Below are 22,767 nucleotides of genomic sequence, written 5' to 3' on the forward strand. Positions count from 1 at the left end.
ATGCTCCCGTCTGAACAAACTGCCCAAAATGGGTGTGCCAAGCTTCTGGCATCATATTCAAAAAGACTTGAGGCTGTAATTGCTGCCAAAGGCACTTCAGCAAAGTACTGAAAAAAGGGCTGTGGACACTTGCGTCATGCAAATACGTTTTTGGAAACAAATAAAACTACGAAACTTTTGCAGTCATTATGGGTTGTTGTGTGCAGATGTTTGAGTGACAAAATAATGTATTTTATTTTGGAAAGGGGCTGCAATGTAACAAAATATCATACAAAAAAATGTGAAGTGCTGTGAATACTTTATGGACGCACTCTACTCTCTAAATGAACAGTTTGTGTTCTCTTCCAAGCTCCAGATGGAATATGGGTTTTCTTTCATGTCTAATCCGGCAATCAGTATCATATACACAGGTTCTTCTGGTTGAGGATTAAATTACTATCTTTCCATTCATCTTCTACCCAACAAATTGTTATTTTATAGCCAGCACATATAAACTCATACAAATCTTTCTGTAATTTAAAACAAATTAAAGCTTAGATGGGAAACGCATAAGCAACATGAATCAGTGTCAACAATAAGTAAGCTTCTCGACCGCCGCCGAGGAGGTTATGTTTTTGCCCGCGTTGGTGTGTTTGTCTGAAATCAAGATGACTCAAAAGGTTCTGGACGGATCTTGATGGAATCTTCAGGAAATGTTGGTAATTGTACCAGGAACAGCTGAATCACTGAGATTTTCATTAACATTGCAGTCAGTGGAGATTCAAAATGTGTTCTTCAATACCTGTTGACTATTGACCAATGTTTGTGGAAAATGGAGGCTTTTTCAAAATGACTTGTAAAATCTGCATTCAATTCACTCACCAAAAATCAGTCATAAAGGGGTCCGACATGCAAAATGTCTTCTCGATCTGATCTAGAATGAGATCAGGAAAAAATATTACATTAAAACCCGATGTGAGGGTTGCTATGGTGACCTTTGCTGCAGGTTGATTTCTGCCCCTGCACAGCTGCAGAGGCATCGTTGAACTGAACGAGACGCACCTGTTACACATCTCACCTAATCAGCTCCTGCCTCTCTGGACAGTTCTCTGACAGAACGTCCTCTCGGTTTCGTCAGGATTTTTCAGGTTCTCCCGTTCTATGCATCATCCTGTGTTCAGGATAAAATCTATGGATATAGATCCACAAAAATCTGTTATTAGTGAAAGTATGCTTTCTGTGAATAACTTCTATTAATACTATTAATGTGAATCCCATTGCTAAAGGTATGTTCTTCATGGCTGAAGGATCTAAAAATATAGGTAAACCAAATGTAGGGCCATTATCTTTGGTGTAAATCACAATAAAGGGGGACTGGGGTGCTCGGCAGAGAGCCTCTGTTATTGCTACTGCTTTTCCACTGAGGGATCAGCTCCTTAGCTTCCACATAACAGAATGTTTTGACCTGTCGGGGGCAGTTCTGTCATTTTTGCCACTGTTCATGGTCCATAAAATTGGGCTCAGGTCTTGCTTCCTTTTTAATTTTGACCCAGAGGTCCACCCAAAGCAGTCAGTCAAGTGTCCAGTTTACAGATAAAATAGCACTGCAAAAAATGTTGATCTCGTCCATGTAAAAAATGCATTTACTCACAAGTCCCCCTCCCTACAGTCACACTGGAAGAGACTGACTGTAGGGACTGTCTCTCGCAAAACAGACAGTGTCTCGGATCAGTACGAGGCTGTCGGTGATCCTCCTCCCCGGGACGGCACAGGCTTGATCCGGGTGAATCAAGTTGGCTAAAAGGTTTACGGTCAAAATTTAAAAGCGTGATCGGTCTCCAGTTCCTGATGTCGGTCTTGGTTTTGATTTTTGACTAGGAGTGTCACTATCCCTATCCTAAAACTGTCAGGGAACCAATCCAGTCGTTCAAATTCCATAAAAACAGGCAGTAAGTCAGGTGCTAAAAGATCCCAAAAAGTCAAATAAAATTCCAACAGAAGTCCATCTTGTTCTGGGGACTTCCCTTTCGTAAAAGCTTGCATACATTTATTTCTCGGGCAATGTAAAATCTTGGGATAAAAGCACACTGTCACTTAAAACATGTTCAATGGAATCTAAAACTTCTTTCATAGTGTCAATAAAAACAGGTTTTTCTTTGTATAATTCAGAGTAGAAGCTTTCTACATGTTCTTTTATTTTTTCGGAGGTGTTAAAAGTGCATCCGTTGGGATCTGTCAGTTTTAAAATTGCCCCTGTTTTATTTAATTTATGACTAGCATTTTGTGTACTGACATGTCTGTGCTCATATACTATCAGGGTATGCCAGGGTGCATTTTTAATACTCAATCTCATTAAGTTCACAAATTCAAAGGCAGTTTTTGCTTCGCCAGGTTTCTGGTATACTTGCATACTTTGCCATGTGGTCGTGTATTTGTTGAACTGACAGCATTGATGGTATTTTGATGGCAAGTAAAATATTGTCAACAGATGCTGCAGGACTCCGTGGGAGGGACACGAATGGCATGATGGGGAAAAAGAGTCCAGAAGGAGTCTTGTAGTACATTCCGGAGCAGCAAGCTAGAGCAGGTTTGGCCCCTCTGATCCGGAAGCCCTGTTTACTGTCTCACAAGATCAAAGAGTCTTTTGGAGGCGAGGGTCTGCAATCTCTGATTGTCGTTTTCTAGTTTAATTATGAATGCTGAATAGTCATTCCCAATAAAACTCAGTTTTCATTACATGTATAATTGTTGAACTTTTCAAATTCCGTCACGCAAATGTTATACCTTTATGTGCTGCGAGCAGCCATGGATGCAGCGTCATGCAGAGGGTGGATCCGCCACTCCTGGAGATTCTTTCCTCGCTGGATTGCAGGGGATGATATTCGTTGTGATGTAGTGAAAACGTGTATTTGAAAATAATATTTGCAGGTTTTTCAGTTTGCACTAAGTGTTTTGAGAAATGCACTAGTGCTGTGCAAATGTTAATGGTGATGTGAGAAAAGCACTGAACTGCCTGAGAAACTAGCAGCCAAATTATAATAAACTTATGAGGAAAATAAGTCTGAACTGAAAGAAATTGATGTAATAAATATAGACTTTGTTGGTGGCAGACGATCACATCAAGATCTCATAGACCTGCTTCATCAAACGTGATAAATGTAAATGTGATTTCATTGTGTCATGTTCAAGCATTAACAATGTGTGTCTTGTCAATAAATAAATAAACACAAACTTAAAGCTTTAATATTTTTTGGGGTACAGGTTGGCTGTATTAAAGTATCAGCCTTATAAAACTGTACATAAAAATCATGAATCTGGCATAACATACAAGTCATCTTCCCGGGAGGCTGGGAGGATGGAAAGGTTGCATCTCGGATCGTTGCTGTATATCGCGTCATCGTCTGGTACGTCACACTGCAAATAGAAATCCTCTTCAGGCTTGCCCAACAACCTGTGGATGAATAAGAAGGCCGGTGGGTAATGCTCCTTCATGTTTCTGAGGCCATTGTGCCATCAGCCAAACTCCAGTGCTGAGTCACCAGGTCACGACGTGGAAGGAGAAGGGCGCCCCCCCCCCCCAGATACCGCCCAAACTGTGTACACACTATCGAGCAAGGTTGTGCAAAAGAGGGAAACTCAGAACACTGCGTCTTTTTTTCCTCTGTTTCTGTATTGATCTGTTTTTAGGCCGCTTTAATTTCAGAGGCAACATTTTAGCTTTACAGTTCCTCAATATTGGACTAAAAATGTTGAAGCTCAACCTGCCCAGTTAAAACTTTTACAGCACAGGCTTAAACTATTTTGAGTCCAGCTTACCTGCCCTGAGTCGTTGCACAACTTTTGTTTTTAGGTCGAGCGTTCAGGTTTTCATAAACAGGATTGTGTCCTCTTGACTGCTGTTTGTCCAGAGAGGTGTAGTGGTGTGAATCCGCCTCTGTGGTCTCTGCACAGCCCTCCTTCTTCTGGCTTCTTTGATTTCCCAATTGGAACTTATTCCTATTTGAACTGCAACGTATGTACAAAATGACACCAGCTGCCAGCAGAAGCAGCAGAAAGAAGACCGTCAGCCCTGCAGCGAGTCCTGCAGAGGAGCCAGGGACCGGACATGTGGCGGTTTCATTCCCAGAGACGCAGGAGTTATTGCTGTTCATGATCTACAAGCCTGGAAGGAACAAGAGGACACTTTTAAAGTTGAGAGATCATTTTTGCTTGTTCTTGTTCAAAATATTTCTTATACCATACAGTTTATGAACAGTTATTAATTTGTGATACAATCTCTTCTATTTGATAGTAATGATAATATATTAAATTAGCAAGTCATTAAAATTCCAAAACCATTTCATGAAATTCAATTGAAAATCAGTGTATGCTTAATAAAATAGTTCATTCTCAAAGCAAAGTTCAATAAGGCAGTGATCTCACCAAACGAGCCTCTGACTTTGTCGGTCGGGGTCTGAAATGCATGTGATGGCGTTATGTCATGTAGCAGGGCTTTAATAACTGAACGCCTGAATGTTGCAATGGTGAAGTTCCCTTTTTACTGAAATCGTGGACACAGAATGAGTTGAAGACTTCCTGTAAAAACTCCCTCTTTAAATAGTCCGCCTCACTGCACAGGCTTCTTGCAGTTGACACGTTTGGATTGATCGACTGGAAGCCGTTTAGAATTCAAAAACCGGATGTGAAAAGTAAAAAATAAAAAAAAGAATAATTTATTTGTTGTTTCTGCCAAGTCTCACCGTTCCAAGTGAAAGTATTTAGTAGAAGGAATTGGGTATTCGTCACACAACGTCTGAAAGGATCTCAGCGTCACGACGTTGAACGACTATTTCGGATCTGCATGCCGATCAAACTGCGATAATAAGATACAAGAAAATGGGAAACCTCCATCAACACATTCACGTAGACATAAATGTGTTGCCTTCACTGCCCACATGCCTCGTCTTCATCAGGTCTGCATACATGATGAGGTGTCAAATGTATTTCTAAAATGAGTGATGGAGCTTCAAATGCATGCACAGCTCACGCATCCATTGTTGATCCAACAACCCTAATGGCAAATAATATTTTGCAAAGTTGTTTGAAAATTGTGGCTTTGCGCAACTACTAAAAATAAAGAACCAAAAAGGGGCCTGTTCTCGTTCAGGTTTATTCAATAAAGAGAAATGAAACTTTTCCTCCCTGCTTTCTGCCACAGCTCCTTGTGTTCGTGCAGAATGTTTGCTTTTCAAGTGTGGATTTCATCATCTGAGCAAAGTTGTGCAGAGGAATCCTCCACAAAATGAGGTCGTCCGATTGTTCAAGGATGTTCGGTTTCCTGGCTTCGTTTTCTCCCCATCAGCTGACGGGGAGGAGATGATGTGTGAAGATTGCCTCAACCTCTCCGGTCTCTCCATTGTCTACACACAACCATCGTTACTTTACGAGTGAATTACTGTCTCCTGAACAATCGTCACCCCCCAAACAGCTGCAGGGGTGGGCATTTTAACTGAGAATAAATGCTTTTCCTGCTTTATTTTCCTGTAACATGGCTTCGCTGTTGCTTCACAAGAAGGTTGTCACCCTCTCTGCTGCATATTACACATCATATTACACAATTCAGAGTAAACGCTTTCTACATGCTCTTTGATTTTTTCGGAGGTGTTAAAAGTGCATCCGTTGGGATCTGTCAGTTTTATAATTGCCCCTGTTTTATTTAATTTATGACTAGCATTTTGTGTACTGACATGTCTGTGCTCATATACTATCAGGGTATGCCAGGGTGCATTTTTAATACTCAATCTCATTAAGTTCACAAATTCAAAGGCAGTTTTTGCTTCGCCAGGTTTCTGGTATACTCGCATACTTTGCCATGTGCCATGTTTTAAAATTGCCCCTCCTTTATTTAAAATCCTTCTAAAGAAATATCTTGTGCACTTTTCCCTTTTATCTTTCTCTCCCTGCTTCTTAAAATGACACCCTTACTTTGGTTTTCTAATAAAATTGACATCTCACACTTGATGTTTTTTATTTCCTCACTAAAATCCAATCCTTGAATGGTTAATCTAAAATAACGCTGTAATCTCTTCTGCAGTCCCGTCATGCGTCTGTTTTTCCTCTTTCTTTTTCTTGCCTGCCTAAATCCTCATCATCAAATCTTTATTACAGACACAATGGTTCAATAAGAAACAACACACAACATTTACACAACAAACACAGTGATCCTATAATAACATCAGGTACCAATGAGTCAGTGTTCTGATGACATTCCCTGAGTGATCCAGACGACATATAAACCTGTATGACAGGTGTCTCAGCTGAGCATTAAGTGTGTTAACCCCGACACCACACAACACACAACATCTCACTGGCGCTGGACCATCTTGGCTTCCTGAGAAGTATCCGCATGCAGTCATTGTATGCCGCCCTCAACTTCTGCTGGCTGGTCCGTTTGTACCTGACCCACAAGGGGGCAGTATACAGCGGCGTACAAAAGGCCCTGAAGAGGGTGACTTTGACCGCTTCAGAGCAAAAACTAAATTTCTTCTTTAGCATGTTAGCCTGCGCATACAGCATCCGCCGCTGTCTATACATGTCATCATCATCTCCCAGCTGGTCATTGATGATGTGGCCCAGATATTTAGTTCTGCTGCAGACAGACAGCACTTGCCCTGACAGATAAAAGGTTGGGAAGTCCAAACCCTTATCCTCTCTGGTTCTGCAGACCATGACGGCACTCTTCTTGGCATTATACTTTACATCAAACCTGATGCCATAGCCAGTGCATATGTCCAGGAGCTGCTGGAAGCCAGCACTGCTCGGTGACAATATGGCCAGGTCGTCAGCATACATGAAGTGATTGATCAAGGTGTTACCAAGAATACATCCAGTATTGCAGTTGTTGAGCTGCACAGAAAGATCTGTCATGTAAAAGTTAAAAGACCACCCTGGCGGACACCGTTCCCCACAGTAAAAGGAGGAGAGACCACATTACCCCACCTAACTTTCATGGTCTGATTTGCATACCAATATGCCAGGATTCTAAGGAGACTATTTGGCACGGCTCTCTCCCTCAGCTTCAGGAACTCGCTGTCAGGGACGCTCCCTACCTGAAAGGGGACGCTGTCAACACAGTTAAAGATAGCAGAGTAGTGCTGCCTCCACAGCTCAGCTATATTATCAGAATCAGATCCAGTGACTCCCTCAACAGAACACGGCAGGGCCACACTTCCCCGATTCAAGGACTTCACCTCCTTCCAGAACCCAGTTACATTACAGCTGAGAGTCAGCTCTCATTAGTTGTTCCTGCCTGCTGATATAGCGACTGGCCGATTTGTACCTGGCATGTGTCAGCTTCCTGTGGTCCAGAACAGGCCCCTGCCTGGGCCTGCCTGCCTGAACCCACTCTCTGTGAGCATCCCTGGCTGCAGCAAGGTGGGGAGCTCTGGTGCCGTCACCACTGGTCCAGGTGAAGCCCTCCTCTCTGGGATGCATGGATTTAAAACAGTCAGTCAGCTTAAAATCCTTATTACGGTGCAGAGATGCAGAATAAAAAGAGGATCCCAAATAAAGTTGATAATATTTATTCATACAAACAAAGCTGGTCTGGTTCCCTCACTGTCACCGTTTCAGCCGATGTTCTGGAGATCTAAGCACCATAGCGGGCCAACATGCAAAGCCCAAACACTGCAAGCTTAAAAGTATACAAAGGAAACACTGCAAACTCTTTAACAGAAAGTATACACACGGCAAAAAACCCAGATCCTCCTAACCCGACTGAACGGTATTTAAGGGAAGTGACCGACACACACAAAAACAAACAAACAAAATAAGGAGTTAGTCCGTCCTTCAGACGTATGATGCCACTACCAGGACGGACTAACAAACATAAACATGTTTACACCAGGTTTATTCACGATGTTCTCCAGGAATCACAACTCCTGACAGCATCTAACCCTGAAGCAGTTCTATTCACAAAAATACATAAAACAGGAAAACAGCGTATCGGCCCAGCCAACGCCATCGGTATCCTTCACCTTACTCTGGCTGCAGACACACCTGTTCCTGCTCAACGATGCTGCTCAAATAGAGCGCAGCGCCACCTCCAGGCACCACCCATTGCACTTGCATATTCCTTGAACGTAAAACCGATGTCTTATCTTCTTAAAAATCTGTTCCTGCTCTCGTCCTATCCTGCCTGCATAAAATACAATTAAAATCACCCCATACAACTAATGGTGCCCTACCTAGCATGTGGGACTGCAAGTCTTCTAAAAGGTCTCCATACCGGTGTTTGTGTGAGTGACTGTGAGAGTCTGAGCACTCTGCAGCCATTCTCCGCAGGTGTGTCATTCAAAATGATCGGTCTGGCTTTCAATTTGTTGGCAAATGAGTTTGGGCAGTCTCTGAAGAGATGGGTAGTAACTCCACAGAGATTACACTTCCTGCCATTGGTACATTCTTCAAATGTATGCCCAATCTCTCTACATTTACCACAAATGATGTGCGGACACGCCTCAGCAAGGTGCCCATGCTCACCACACTTGTGGCACAGCTTTGGCTGTCCTTGATAATGGATGTAGCCCCGGTCGTTTCCCAGGACTATCATGGATGGGAGGTGCTTCAGGCCCTGGAAGCCCTGAGGGTCCTCCCATTGTTGAATGGGGACCCTCCAGGCACAGTTCCATATTCTGTCCATATCCCTCACCTTGGTAGCCTGTCCTTTGGCCGTGCAGTATCTACCCAGCCAAACCAAAATGTCTCCTGCTTTCACCGTTTCATTGAACATCCTGACAATAACCGTTTTAAAGCTATTGTCAGTCAGCTTCTCAATTTCAAACACAGAGAACTGGGTCTTCACGTTTTCAAACCTTGCCCAGAATTGTTTCAGTGCTGAAGCAGAAACGAAGCTCACATCAAATCCTTTGTTAAAAGGGAGGGTCAATATACAATGTAAATCGTCTGGTCTAAATTCCAGGGCCTGCTGGATTAGCCTCCTGGAGAAGTCCAAACGTGACATCCCCAGGAGCCTCCCATCCTCCTCCCTGAACTTAAACCGGACTCTGTGGGGCCTCCGCATGCCGGTGCGTACAGCCAACATGGTTAGAGGCACCACTAAATGTAACATACTAAAAAGCCATAACTTAACTAAAATCAGTTAAAAATCAATAACATTTCAAAACTCACTTGCCTTGTAGGTAGAGCTGAAGTGCAAAACAAACAATGTGCAGCAACGCTCTTCATCATAGGGTGTCTGTCGCTAAAGCCCGGGCAGACGGATGAAGATGTCTGGTTCTCTGAAGCCAGTAATAATGCTCAGCCTTGTGACATGCACTCAGGGTTACAAAAAATATTCCGTAAACAATCATAAAGAGTGAAGGTGTTTTTTAAAATGTTTTCTAATTATACACCTAATAGTACAGACAGATTAATGATTTCCTTTCACGTGCTGACACAAATGGCAAAACCATGGCTACAAATGTTCTATTTATCACTGGCAGATAAGCATTTATACATAATATGATCATGTAATAAGACCTATCCTCATAGACACTCATATGTTGTCATCTAAATGATGAAATCTAGGAAAAGGGCCTGAAAGTGTGTGTTAATTTCGAAATGCATGCAAGTGCAACTAGTAAACTGTCGGTTACGACGTATTTAGGACTTAATTGCAAGGTTTAGGAACTGGGACTGAACCTAAGAAGAAACTTAAGATGGCGAAACAATCACTCACCACTGTATTTGATGAAAGTTAGTCACAATTAATCAAGGAAAAACTAGCAGTCTCCTGCAAATCGAGACGTGGGAAGACATTTTTTCAAAAAAGCTTTACAGCATGTTTTGTAAGACATGAACAATGTTGATTATAAAGGTTGTGGCAAGTTCTTATTTACTCAAACCTCATGTCAGGTTTGATGGAAAACTGCAAATAAATAGGCAGAACATTTTCAACATTTACAAATGTGCTTAAAACTACACATTTATCTATCTGGACCATTTTGAATTGGGGTCCGCAATTTGAGCAAAGATCTAGATAAAAAACCAAGACGCCTCAAAGTCTTCATTGGACTATCCTGAGATATGTATCTACTGCATGTACAAATAAACCATTTTCTAAAATAACAATACTTAATAATTGCTTCTTCCTGGCATTCTTAAATCTAGCACGCACAAGATCTAACAATTATTCATAAGTCAAATAATAATCACTTTGTTTTTATGATATGTAAAGTAACATGGCAGGAATCTCTTCATGCTGTCCGGTGTTTTATGCAAAAAATGTCTTTGCAGTCCTGCAACTGGTGCATTTATAAGTATTACAGAGGTACAGGGAGGCAAAAAAAAAAAAAAAAAACTTCATAAAGGTCTGTCATCTAATTCTGTATCAAGCTTGGAGTCTTGACCTTTCACTCTGGCCTTGGAGGAAGAATTTGGTGGCAACGAGAGTCTTCTTTTGCTTGACAGAAGTCTGAGGATCTCGCTCACCTGAGACTCGAGGGCTGACAGACGGCTGCTCAGGATCTGCATATCTGCCTTCAGCTCCAGCTTGGCTTCATTTAGGATCATTGGAAGGAGTGCGTGTTCAGGCGCTGCCCGAATAACGGAGTGCTTGATGGAATCTTCCCCAATGCTGTGCTCAAATAGGTTCTTCTCCATTGGGCTCTTCTCCATCGGGCTCTTTTCGAAGGGGCTTCTTGCATCTCCGGCTCTGTCTAAACGTAGATCACTTTTGGTGATACCGCTGTCGCAAGAGTCCGTTTTGTGCAGGGTGCTCATCTCTCCACCTGTTTCTCCAGCACCGCTTCCACATTCTTCACTCCCCAGTTCCTCCAAATCCTTGTTCTTGTCAGCTAACTGTTCTGAAGACTTGGATCCCTTTAACCACTCGACTGCTTCTTCTGGCTGCTTTTCCTGCTCAAAGATAGGAGGTGGTGGCGCAGCAGAAGTAGTGTTTCTAAACTTTGCCCAACCTCGAGCGCCTCTACCCCTGGTAGCGCTCCCGACAGCTCCCTCCCCTACAGCGCCGCTGCTCTGACAAGGCTGACTCTCCATACAAGGCCTTGACAAAGACTCCCCAGCTGCTTTTGTGCCGCTTCGCCCTGAATCATCGGCACGGGCAAATGTTTGAGGAGATGCAACCATGCGCCCTGCCCTCGCTCCTCTTGTGCAGGGTGCATTATTCTGCACCGTGGAGCTGTACTCCTGCTGCGGAGAAGAGACAGTCTGACAACGCATGAAAGCGCTGGAGTCAGAGCCGTGGTGGCGCTGCGGCGCCACCTGCACGCAGTTACTGTGATCACAGCAAACGCGAGATTCTCCTGGTGTCTGAATGTCTCGCTGCTGCCTGAACCTCTGGAACAGTTTACGGACGGGGTGATCTTCAGGAATGGACAGAGCCACCTCATTCCTCTGGCGCTCCAGCTCCCTCTTCACGTCGGCTATCTTTCTGAAGATTACCTGCAAAGAGAGGACGATCTGTGAATGAGGGCAGTGACTAATGCGAATAGTAGAGCGCTGCACAATGTACATTTATTATGATGTACCTTTTTAAATAAAACATAATAGTTGAGACCTGCTGTGTGTGTGTGCTAAAATATTTAAAACTCCAAAGTAGCAATGCACAAGGGAAACTCTTAGAGTGGGGACAGAACAATATCGAGGCCTTAAGAGTTTTTGATTTGCTCAGAAGAAAAAGAAGAGAAGCTGATGAAGCTTCTCGGCAACTTTTCTTGCTACATCTATGAACTCTGATTGTGTTTACATACTAGCGAGCAATTAGTTAACTTTGATTCTTTTATTCAAAGCCACCACAGATTTACTGCTGGAAGTTTCTAATGCTGATCCCACAAGTTCTAGAGTGATTCAAACATGAAGAGCAAAGCATGCAATTTAAATTTGCAAAATAAACTGTATAACACAACACCGATTAAAAAGCAGCACATGATTGCCACTGTGTTCATGCAAAGGAAAGTTGAATGGCTGAAAGACGGCACAAGCACTTTCCTAAAGCTGCACAAATGAATAATAAATGGTTTTATTTCCATTGAATACATTTAAAGTACAAGCCATTAATCTTTCAACATGTGGCCACAACGTGCCTTGAAACTGATTTAGAGCTGCTTCATTGAAGCTGCATGTCTGGTGATATAAGATGCCATGAGAATCAGTGAAGGCATGAGAAGTATAGTTGCTTAAAGCATTGTGAAATCATTATGAGCCACAAGACGCACAAATGTAGATGCACTGCTGCGCTGCGATTACGTTTGAGTACTCTTGACAGAAAGGTTTTCCTGACTGGTCAACAACAGATTTATATTGAGTAGATGTGGTTCTGTGGGATTGGTTAGATAATCTTTTAAATCTATGTATCTCTGCAGTATTTAGGAATCAAAATCAGAATCAATTTTATTGCCATTGTCGGGACCATGTGTACCGTGGAATATTCGTTAAGAATTAATGTGACGTTGATGCCATGGGATAATATTACAGATGTGGAACATTATGAGGAAATTACTTTCAAGACGGGAAAGAAATGCGTCTCACTATCTTAATGGAATTAATGTTAAAGCCCGGAACAACCTCCATCAAATATTAATAAAGTCTTAGTTTGAACTACTTTTTATTATTATTATTATTATTTATTTGGTTAATTTTATAAACTTCTGAAAACTGAATGTTGCTGGAAAAATTGTGCACGTTCAGAAGTGTTTGACGTGACCTTTAAACACTTTGCTTATTCTAGTGGAAAGATTTCATTTGAGATGGACTGGACTTTGTGCAGCTACCTCATTAGCTTACTGGTAGCTGCATATGATCTGGTAGTATTGTGAATGTTCCAAGTAGGCTTCCCTCAACTTTTGAACAATGCTATATGGTATTAACACTGAGGTGAGAGAGCCATTTACCTGAAACTCATTTTATATTATATTTATATTACCCAATCTAGACTGTAAAATGGCATTTGTGTGATTCTTTCTAGTTTAGCTCTCTGCTTTTAACTCGATCCATTTACCCGTTTTCGTAGATTACAGGTGAGGATGAGGTTGCGGGAGAACGTGTTGGCAAATGCAGTGTAAAACTCCAGGACCCTCATCAGAGCGTCTCTCCTGATGATTTGCAGATCGCAATAAGTCAGGGCTCTAACATTTGCACACGCCCGGGCCAGTGTGGTCTCTTTCCAGAACACGTCACCAAAAACATCACCTTTACCTGTAAGGAGCCACAGATCAGTGATATGTTTTAGACATGTGTGACATACAAAAAGGGAACACAATGATATAGAGAACATAAATTGCAGCGGTAAAGAAAAACAGAGCTTTGGATGATAAAATACAAGGAATAAAAGTGAATATATCAGGATAGAGGATACCCTGGAACTCTTGAACTCCATCTTAGCACTGAAACGTCCTTTACTTTACTGTTATCTTTGCCAGGGGTAAAAGGTAACTATGTATTCCATAATAATATATTGATTTACCCAGTATTGCTATGACCTCATCATCCTGGATGACTTCAAGTGAACCGGAGACCACAAAGCAGAGGGTGTCAACACTTTCTCCAATGTGGAAGATGAGGTCTCCGGGTGCACAGTGTGTGGTCTGGAACTCCACAGCCAGGGACCTCAGGCAGCCGTCGCTCGCAAGACGAAAGGCTGGGTGTTCGTTGAACACCTGCCTGTTAAGGTGAACGCAGATGTCTGCCCGCATGTCTTTGGGACAAATCAAGAGAACCTGACGGAAAAGGCGAGACGTCAGAGTAGTATCAGATATATTTATACCCGTAGTGGTGCAAAGCAGGAAAATCTAGCCAAAGGTTTTTTTTAGTTAAGGTCTATGTTCACGACTACAAAATGATAGGGGCTCATGCATCACATTAACACACATGTAGACACTACTATCTGTATTTCAAGAGTATGTTGTAGGAATGTAAGTGACAGACCATAATAATACCTTGTCTGTGTCGATGCCTTTAGACATGGCCCAGGTGGAGACGATGAAGTCCATGACCCTCTCACTCAGACTTTTGGGAACCTGATACAGTTTGAGGAAGTCACGCACATTGTTGAGCATTTCGTGGTAGCGGTTTGTGTTGGTGTACATCTGTTGGAAGATGGTGGTGACATTTCCAAAGATGGTTGCATACAGCAGCGCTACAACAAAAGGCAAGAGCAAACATCGTGAAAACATGGATTGATTTAGCACCACTAGAAGAAGGAATATGTTTTCTTCAAGTAAATCATTGGATATTTTTATTCCTATAAAGTTATGAAATTATTTCAGGTCAAAACAACTATAATAGTCATATAAACAGTATTCAGGTATTTCACCTTAAATCTGGAGCTATGTATTGGTTGTTGAGTACAAGTGCAACATCCATTTATAGCTTAAACATTTCTCGTAAACTGCTCAATTGATGGGCGGCATGGTGGCGCAGTGGGTAGCGCTCTAGCCTCACAGCAAGATGGTTCCGGGTTCAATTTCTACCTATGCGGAAATCTCTCCGGCTTCCTTCCACCTCCAAAAACATGCAATTTAATCACTCCAACTTGTCTGTTAGTGTGTGGTCCTGTGATATACCAAATGCTTTTATAATAGAATTATAATCACAAATAGCCAAATACACTTATAGTATTTTATTTACCACCATCATCACAAATACCTTGATTTATATAACTGATGGGTAAAATTTAAATTTAAGGTGAACTGTCAGAAGAATCAGTTTTGTAATGAGAGGGAAGAAGAGAATGGGAAATGTGTGAGAAGATATTCTGAATTTTGGGGATCAGAAAGCTTTTTAGTACTATACCTGTGTGTATGTATATATATATATATAAAAAGTGACTAAAAACATTTTAGTTTACTTTGCTGCACTTGTATTCCACAGTCGCAGCATAATTCTGTGTGGCATGAGCAACGGTCAATGAGCTTTTTATAATTTAAGTAACTACACACATTCCCTCAGTAAGCGGCCTGCAGTGACCTCAAAGAGTCACACGGCATCTCCTATCATGAGGTTTTACCCACTCAAGAGGAACGAGTCCTCTCCCATCGCCACAAGAGGATCACGGGTGTTGGGATGCATATCTGACGTGATGGCTCGTTGTCCTTTTACTCCAGCCTGCAGGCAAACTCTCCCGTTGTCTTCTTCCGCTCACGTAATTGCTGTATCTGTAGCAGGAGATTTATCGTCCATAATGGAAGCTGACCTGCCAAGTGCGACTGAGCGATCTTCACGCCACCAGAGAACTGGGTGTTTGCTTTAAATGCAAACATTGCACGCGCCTGTCAGCTTCAGTTTGACTTGCAATTTCTATTTCTCTATGCCATCACTTTACATGCTGTTTTAGAGGAGAGGGCCGGCGGTCAATGAGGAACGGCGAGTTATAGCGGAGGACTCGTACAAAAGGTCGCACCGAAGGTCAAACTATTACTGTAACTGAGGCGGGCGATGAAAATAACACGGATGTTGCTGGAAGATAGTTGTGTTCTAGTTTTATAGAACAGGCTCTAATGGGGGGGGGGGGGGGGGGGGTGCATCACTTTTTATTAACAGCATAGAGCTAAACTCGCTTCAGTCATTCAAAAACACAACAGAATAAAATCATATGATTGTTTAGTAATTTTTCGTGGATTAATTACAAACATTCTGGGTTGACAAGTAATTTACTCTGGAATATTTGTGTCATGATCAAAAGTATGTCTTCGACAGAGACGTAAATAAAAAGTTGAGTGATAAATACTTTAGGATCTATAGCTAATCCTTCCACTCTGGCGTCTTTAATATAGTTCCACAGTGTGACCCTGTCTAGAGCTGAAAACGGAAAGGTGAAGGTTTGGTCTCACACTGATGATGCTCAGAAACAGGAAACCGTGGGGCTTGAAAACTTGAATATTTATCTTGCTTGTATCATTTGAGGTGCATTAGCTTCACATCTGTGCTGAACATGAACCACGTCGACACCACATGCACTTTACTGACAGGCAGGCAGTCCCATCTGCAGCTGCTGACATGACCTGAAAGCTTATCTCAACACAACAGGCTAATAGAAACCGTTGACAGACAGCAGGTGGGTTCACAGCACGGGTGGAATGTAACTCAACTAATTGTACTCGAGCACTCTGGCAGAGTACGAATTTGCGGGACTCAAACTTAACTCGAGTAAATTCATGTTCATTGCTTTCTGAATTGACTTCACTGCAGTTCTGTCCAATCAATACATAATATTTTAACCTTTCTCTGGCCACTTTGATTTAAGCTTCACCCGATAAACTGTCAATTGCAGCTGACATGTTTAGAGTTTATACTATTAATTTCCAAGTAGCCGCTTGCGTGCATTAATTGTCTTTAGAATGTCATCTCCATTTACTCTTCTATTAAGCCACATGTGTCAAACTCAAGGCCCGGGGGTCAAATGTGGCCCTCCAAGTCATTTTTTGTAAAATGATGCATCTGTCGCACATGTTAACAGCCCACATTTGTTGGTTGTTCTGCAGTTCTGCTCCTCTCAACTGTGACAAAAGAGTTTTGAACAAAACTTAATGTCATAATTTGTGTTGGATGATATTTTTCTTTATTTATTATTTAACATTATTTACTTGAATAAGTTTGATAATTGATCGATGGAGTAGTGTGGTTTTTCTTCATGTGATCAATTGAAAGGATTTATGTTATAATAATGGCAATAATCTATCCGTATATTTTTACAACTATACAATTGAATATGCAATGTTTGTAACTTAAGTAGTGAACTGATCAAACAGAAAAATTCAGCAACATGGCAATAACAATAGCAACACGCTGCAGTCAGGAAATTAATAATCTGCTGGCGGTGACTATTCAAAGTTATTTGAACTTTTTAGTTTTTTCCAGCATGTGCTGACATTTTGATCCCGGCTACATATGGCGCTCAGGATCAGCACTGGACAGCTCCATAGGGCTACATATGGAGCTGTCCAGTGCTGATCCTGAAAGCGGCATTGACTCGGGGAATATTCTTTATCTTGCCCACTTTGGTTGTTTTTTTTTTTTGTTTGCGCATGTCCATGACAAGACAAGGTGGTGGCTTTTTGGTTTTGCTTTGAGTGTAGTGATTAGTGCATTTGAATGAAACTTTTCCACATTATTAGATGTGTTAATTTATTCCCATCATAAACTTTGGTTCATACTTATGATTGTTCTCATTTACAGTATGGCTTTATCTCTAACAATTTTTAAGTTACAACCTTTTCAAAGTGATATCAAAACTGAATATTTTATTGTAATTACTAAGGAGTTACATAAAAAGTTATTTAACAGCATGTTAAGGAGTAGTTACATTTATTTTACATTAAATGACATTACATTTAGTTACATTTTTACTGTTACGGTTTACATTTGGCCTTTGGAGGGCAAACATAGTGCTAATATGGCCCTTGGAGAAAATTAATTTGACACCCCTGCATTAAGCACTGACGGAAACAGAAACAGTAGTCATTACCTTATATCACACCCAATACTTGTATTTTCTAATATGTACTTTAGAACATCTAAGAAACTACAGTCCTGAGAAAGCTAACTAGGATAATAAAAAAAAAAAGTAATCAAATGTTTGTATTGTTGGAAAGTAACTGAGTACTCACATCCCACCATCATCATCGCTACAGAGAAGATCTTCTCGCCGTCTGTGGCTGGAGCGATGTTGCCAAATCCGATGGTAGTGAGGCTTGTCATGGTGAAGTAGAGGGAAGAAATATACAGCGTGTTCTTGTTGGGACCCCCCTCCCACTGTCCTGTCCCGCTGGCGTTGTAGCGGTAAGGAGTCCCAATACTAAGAGCCAGCTGGTAGAGCCAGCTGTCCGTCTTAATTGTGTTGGTGGCTTCATCGATGACTTCGTAGTCCCCGATGCTGTACCAGATGCAAGCCAGCCAGTGGGCCACCAGGCCGAAGACACACACCAGCAGGACCAGGACGGCTGCTCCGTACTCCAGGTAGTGGTCCAGCTTGCGAGCCACTCGGCCCAGCCTCAGCAGGCGGATCACCTTCAAGGAGCTGAACAGGCTACTGAGACCCTACAATGGGGGGGGGGGGGGGGGGGGGCATAAGATTCAGACATGCTGGGGAAATTCTGAAAATAACTTTTAGAAAATATGTTGACGCACCATTAATAATTTAAATAATGAAAAAAAAGGAACTGAGTTTGACACATTCAGCAGAACTGCATAAATATTACGAGTTGGAATCTGGTACCTAAAAATAAAATATTCACTGCATTCTACCTCCGTTTAGGTCTCAACAACTCATGGGGAAACCTGCAGTCTCTGTATGGATCATACAGTATTTTAATCAGTTCTTCACTAAAAACTGCTCCGACTGCTGATGAGAGTGAACAGTAACAGCCAAAAACAGAAAAAGATCTGAAAGATGCTAAATTACCACATAGAGGTGAGGGATTTGCCACTAGCTGGGGCAAAAGCCGCATCCATTATTAAGAAAAGCAGCAATTTCCTTATTTCTTAACATAAAATATAGCAATTGCAAAAGTAAAGCATGGATTTCCTTACGGGGAGAACGGAGTCTTCTGCCCGCGTGGCGTTCCTGTGGAAATGTGAAGGATCACGGAGATGACTCGCTGAAGAAGCAGACGTGATCACATCCTTCATAAATACAGAAAGCGTGTTTGTAAGTGAATGCACCACAGAAGAATCCTGCAAACGCCGTGCATTCAAGGAACGGATTTACTCACCTCATTTACGTGTTCAAAGGCATTAATGATATCGTAGGGCAGACAGGACAGCAGGTCGATGACAAACCAGGTCTTCAGGTAATTCATCCGTATCAGCTTCGCATCTGAAATGACCTCCCCAGCCGGACCCACGAAGGTGGTGTGGAAGTTGAGCACAATGTCGATCAGGAAGATGACGTCCACAACGCTGTCCACCACCAGCCAGGCCAGATTGTTTTGTCTCGTCTTGAAGGAGACATTATAGGGCACCATGATTGCAGTGTAGAAGGTGAGGATGAGGATGACCCAGTCCCAGGTGGTCTTAAAGGCGCAGTAGTGGAGTATGATGTGTGGAGGGGTCTTGGGGGCCTCCTGTTTGTACTGAGGGAGAATATCTGATCCCAGCTGGAGGGCCTTTCATTGAGAGAGAATGTGACACAGAATCAACGGAAATGTGACGTTTGCGGCGTCCAAAGTGGATTTGCTCATTTTTCATGGATGGATATACTCATTTCTCAATTAGAAACAAAAAAATGCTTCACAGACTCTTCTTTCTTTCTTTAACTGGATGTAGATGACGCAAATGAATAAACTTCCGACACAATAAAGTCTTCTTGTTGCTCACCTCGGCCAGTCTGGAGGGCTTGTGGCTGACCTCAGTCTTGCTAAGAGGTGCTAACTGCTGCACCACGTTGCGATTGTTGGTCAATGCTCGAGTCAATCTGGCAAACTTTGTCCATCCTGGTTAAAGAAAAGGAGGGAGGCCATTTTTTCAAGGCTCTCACAGCATGTCACAGCATCTGACATTCAAACGCATCGCCGAGGCTTACTTACTCCGAACTGTTTTATGCTGCATGAACGATAAAAGCTAAAATATGGATTAGTGTCAAATATAGCATTTCTAATAGTTTATGGCGCTGTGCAATTATACACCGTGTGCAGAGTAAATGCATAAGTAAATGAATCTCTGCAATGAACACGAAGATAACAAACATTTTCAGGAGCGAATAAACACATATTTGTCACACAACTATAATGAAGTGAGTCAGACGTTTGATGGAAAAACAACACTGAACTGTCTCACCTGTCGTAGCTTCGTCTTCGATCGGCTGTTTGAACAGCGTAATGTCTCTGAAGGTGCAGAGGAAAAGCACCACCTTGTCATTTTCGTTTTTAATTGGCGCTACCTGCATGTAAAGCCATATTGGCATTCCTGTAGGAAACGACAGACACGAGATGCCAAATTTTAAAATGATGCCTGTAAATAGGACAAATATGTGGAAAAGCTATTGGGGGGGGGGGGGGGGGGCTCACTTTAAACCATGCATTAATGTCAGTGAAAACATGTAGGACTTACTATTCTTCGTATAGAGCATCACCTCAAAGAAGTGGGACTCGTAGTTATCAAAGGTCGTTTTGATTTTGTCTATTGTCGTCTTATCCGTTAGGTCACCGTACATGAAACTGTTAAAACAAGAGGGGGGGGGGGGGATGCACAAACTGAAATGGAATTATCAGCAAAGTAGAGCAGAGAAGTCATGGTGGACAATAAAATAGACAGAACTATTATTGGACTATTTTTATTCATGAAATCTATATAGCAGTCACTGCATAACAGTGAGATGGAGTCATCTTTAATTTCTGTCATTCTGCATAATTATCCAGTCAAACACCTGGTGAGGGGCAAAGATGAGAATTAGCATTTTGTTGTGAGATCTTTCTCATTAATGCTTTTTTCTGTCGGTGAATATAGGATCAAATAAACTAGCAGGACAACAACTAATAACTGAATTATTGTCCACCAAATAAAGATTAATTTTAGGTGCTTTTGCATTTATTACTGGGGGGGGGGTGGTGATGTGCATAGTCTGATCTCTGTAATATTCACTTCCTGTATGTCCTGCCCTTCAGACCACATGAAGCCCATAGAATACAAGCCCATAAAATACAAGCTATACTTGCAGTATCTCCACACTCAGGCTATTGCAGTGCAGAAAGTGTCTTACTTGCACGTGCTGCTCCGGTGCATGACTTCAGCTCTGTGGTATCCAGACATCTTACGGAATCCATCGTTGCTGTAAACAACTGGCCAGTCAACAATCTGTGCATTTCCCAACAGGAAACTAGTTTCTGCAATAAAACATCAAGACACAGAAGTCGGAAACAAACCTGGTCACTGCTAACGGCACACATCCAGAAAAATCAGTTAAAATACACGTCAACTCTGATTCACATCATATAATAATTGTTAAATCTAAATGTTTTTTATGCAGGGTCCCAGCTCAAACTCACGGCCTGGCCAAATCACCACTTTATTTTAATGAAGGAAAAAGTAGCTGTAATGTTTTCAAATTGAACTTTTCAGGTATTTAACAGTTCAATAAATGCTAAAGCTGTTTGTCCCACAACATAGTCTGTGCCCTGAATCTCAGAACCTTGTGTGATCGAGTTTGAGAAAATACTGCAACTCTCAACATGTTTCATTTTGTCTTCAGTTTAAAGGCTCAGTTTTGGGTGAGTTCCTGTCTGGACTTTGTGGGTGTTTAAATTGTTCATTGTCTGAGAGTTTAAGCCAAAGTGAATTGCAAATTACCACTACAGATTAAATTACCGTAGGCATAAGATGTTCTGCCAGGGCAAAGGTTTTCAGACATTTAGTTGCATTATGTTTAATTATCCATGGATAATCAATTATACTACAGTTGGTCTGGTGCAAAACATCTTCATTTATACGTGTACTGAATTCACACACATTCAGCTTCACTGACAGTGAAACTGTCATCTACCATGCAAACTGCAAATCTTTTTTTTTTTAATCACAGTGATAACCTTCTGAATAACAAACACTATGAAACAGCATAAATGCACTTTTCACAGACATATAATCGGTGTTAGAAATGAAATTCCACAATGTTATTGTCAAAATGACAATAATCCGTTTTTTTTAAACTGCTTAACAAATAATGTCAAATAACACCGTTGCATCGACAGACTAAGCAACCAAAGCTTGATTTCAACCTGCAGTTTAATTTTTCTTCTCTTTGAACTTGTATTTAATCTGCACACACAATAGTCACTTCACGTGGCTGCAGACGAGCGCATCAGCTCTCATTTATTAGTCATTATAATATCAAAACGCAATGAGGTTGTATAGAAGTTTAAAATGCCATAAAGTAGAAAGGTATTAAATGTAATACTTTTCTGGGTCTAGTCCAGGTCTTGCTGTTGCTTTAGAATTTGGTTCACCACAGTTGACTATAATATTAAATACATCTATACACAAACTTATCTAGCTCTAAATTGCTTTTTTTTAAATTAGTCTATAAGAAACCATCATGAGATTAAGATTGCATCTTTCTTTTCTTTTTTTGTGCTTACACTATGAAGCTCATCATACTGTAATTGTCATGTCAAATAAACATCCACAAATTCATGTTTTCCTTTCAAAGTAAAACTCACCACTGGATCGCCGGACAATATTTTCCAGGAAGGTATTCTGCGGAGCCACCAGACCTCTCTTGCCCCCGTGCATGATGAGGGTTCAGGAGAGACACTCAGAGATGCTTGGATGGTGAGAGGCGATAAACTACCCCCCCCCCCCCCCCCTCAGCTTTCTGCCCAATCTGAGCGTGAACCAAAAACGTCAAGTTACCCAAAACCATTTCCGGGGAAAGGTGTAAAAATAAAAGTATCTTTACTCAACGTGTCCTTTTTTTTTTCCAATGAAGTTACAAATTCAAAATATTCTGTTTGACAGAACATTCAACGACACAACGTGGTCAACACCTGGAACAGATTTCTGTCTGAATTGGAAGACAACCGACCGATCCAAATGATTGATGATTTTCAGATTCTATTGTGGATAAAGTGACTGTACAAGAAAATGGATGGATAATATAGATAATATATAAGATGTATAGAAATAAAACAGCTTGGATGGATAAAACCGCTTTAAATGTAATAGTTTTTTTTTCGAGGACATTCCGGTGTTTTTCTGCTATTGTCATATCTAACTTCAGATACATTATACGCGTCATGTAGTCATTTTACTTTACTTTCTACTGTTACAGAATGATGGCCAACATTATTTAAACTCCTCCGATAT

General features: G+C 41.5%; 1 protein-coding gene across 1 annotated transcript; it reads right to left on the reverse strand.

Moving 5' to 3' along the window:
• Positions 1–10,317: 10,317 nt before the first annotated feature.
• On the reverse strand, positions 10,318–22,194 carry LOC137909579 (potassium voltage-gated channel subfamily H member 5-like). The gene is made up of 12 exons (XM_068754042.1): positions 22,122–22,194; positions 20,669–20,792; positions 20,020–20,126; positions 19,747–19,875; positions 19,288–19,403; positions 18,684–19,076; positions 18,502–18,594; positions 17,580–18,009; positions 13,911–14,110; positions 13,439–13,691; positions 12,974–13,170; positions 10,318–11,418 (listed from the first exon to the last, which is right to left on the reverse strand). The coding sequence occupies exons 1-12, from the start codon at positions 22,192–22,194 to the stop codon at positions 10,318–10,320; spliced, it is 3,216 nt and encodes a 1,071-aa protein (XP_068610143.1).
• Positions 22,195–22,767: the final 573 nt, after the last annotated feature.

Source organism: Brachionichthys hirsutus, chromosome 20 (genome assembly GCF_040956055.1).
Source record: "Brachionichthys hirsutus isolate HB-005 chromosome 20, CSIRO-AGI_Bhir_v1, whole genome shotgun sequence".
NCBI lineage: Eukaryota > Metazoa > Chordata > Actinopteri > Lophiiformes > Brachionichthyidae > Brachionichthys > Brachionichthys hirsutus.

What these genes read in the sequence shown, in the direction of transcription:
- LOC137909579 (XM_068754042.1), bottom strand. Translation starts at nt 22,194, where the DNA reads ATGCACGGGGGCAAGAGAGGTCTGGTGGCTCCGCAGAATACCTTCCTG. An exon ending in GATGCTCTATACGAAGAATA is followed by an intron (nt 19,876 to 20,019) that starts GTAAGTCCTACA and finishes CGTTTCCTACAG; the next exon opens with GAATGCCAATATGGCTTTAC. An exon ending in TGAGGTCATAGCAATACTGG is followed by an intron (nt 13,171 to 13,438) that starts GTAAATCAATAT and finishes GGCTCCTTACAG; the next exon opens with GTAAAGGTGATGTTTTTGGT.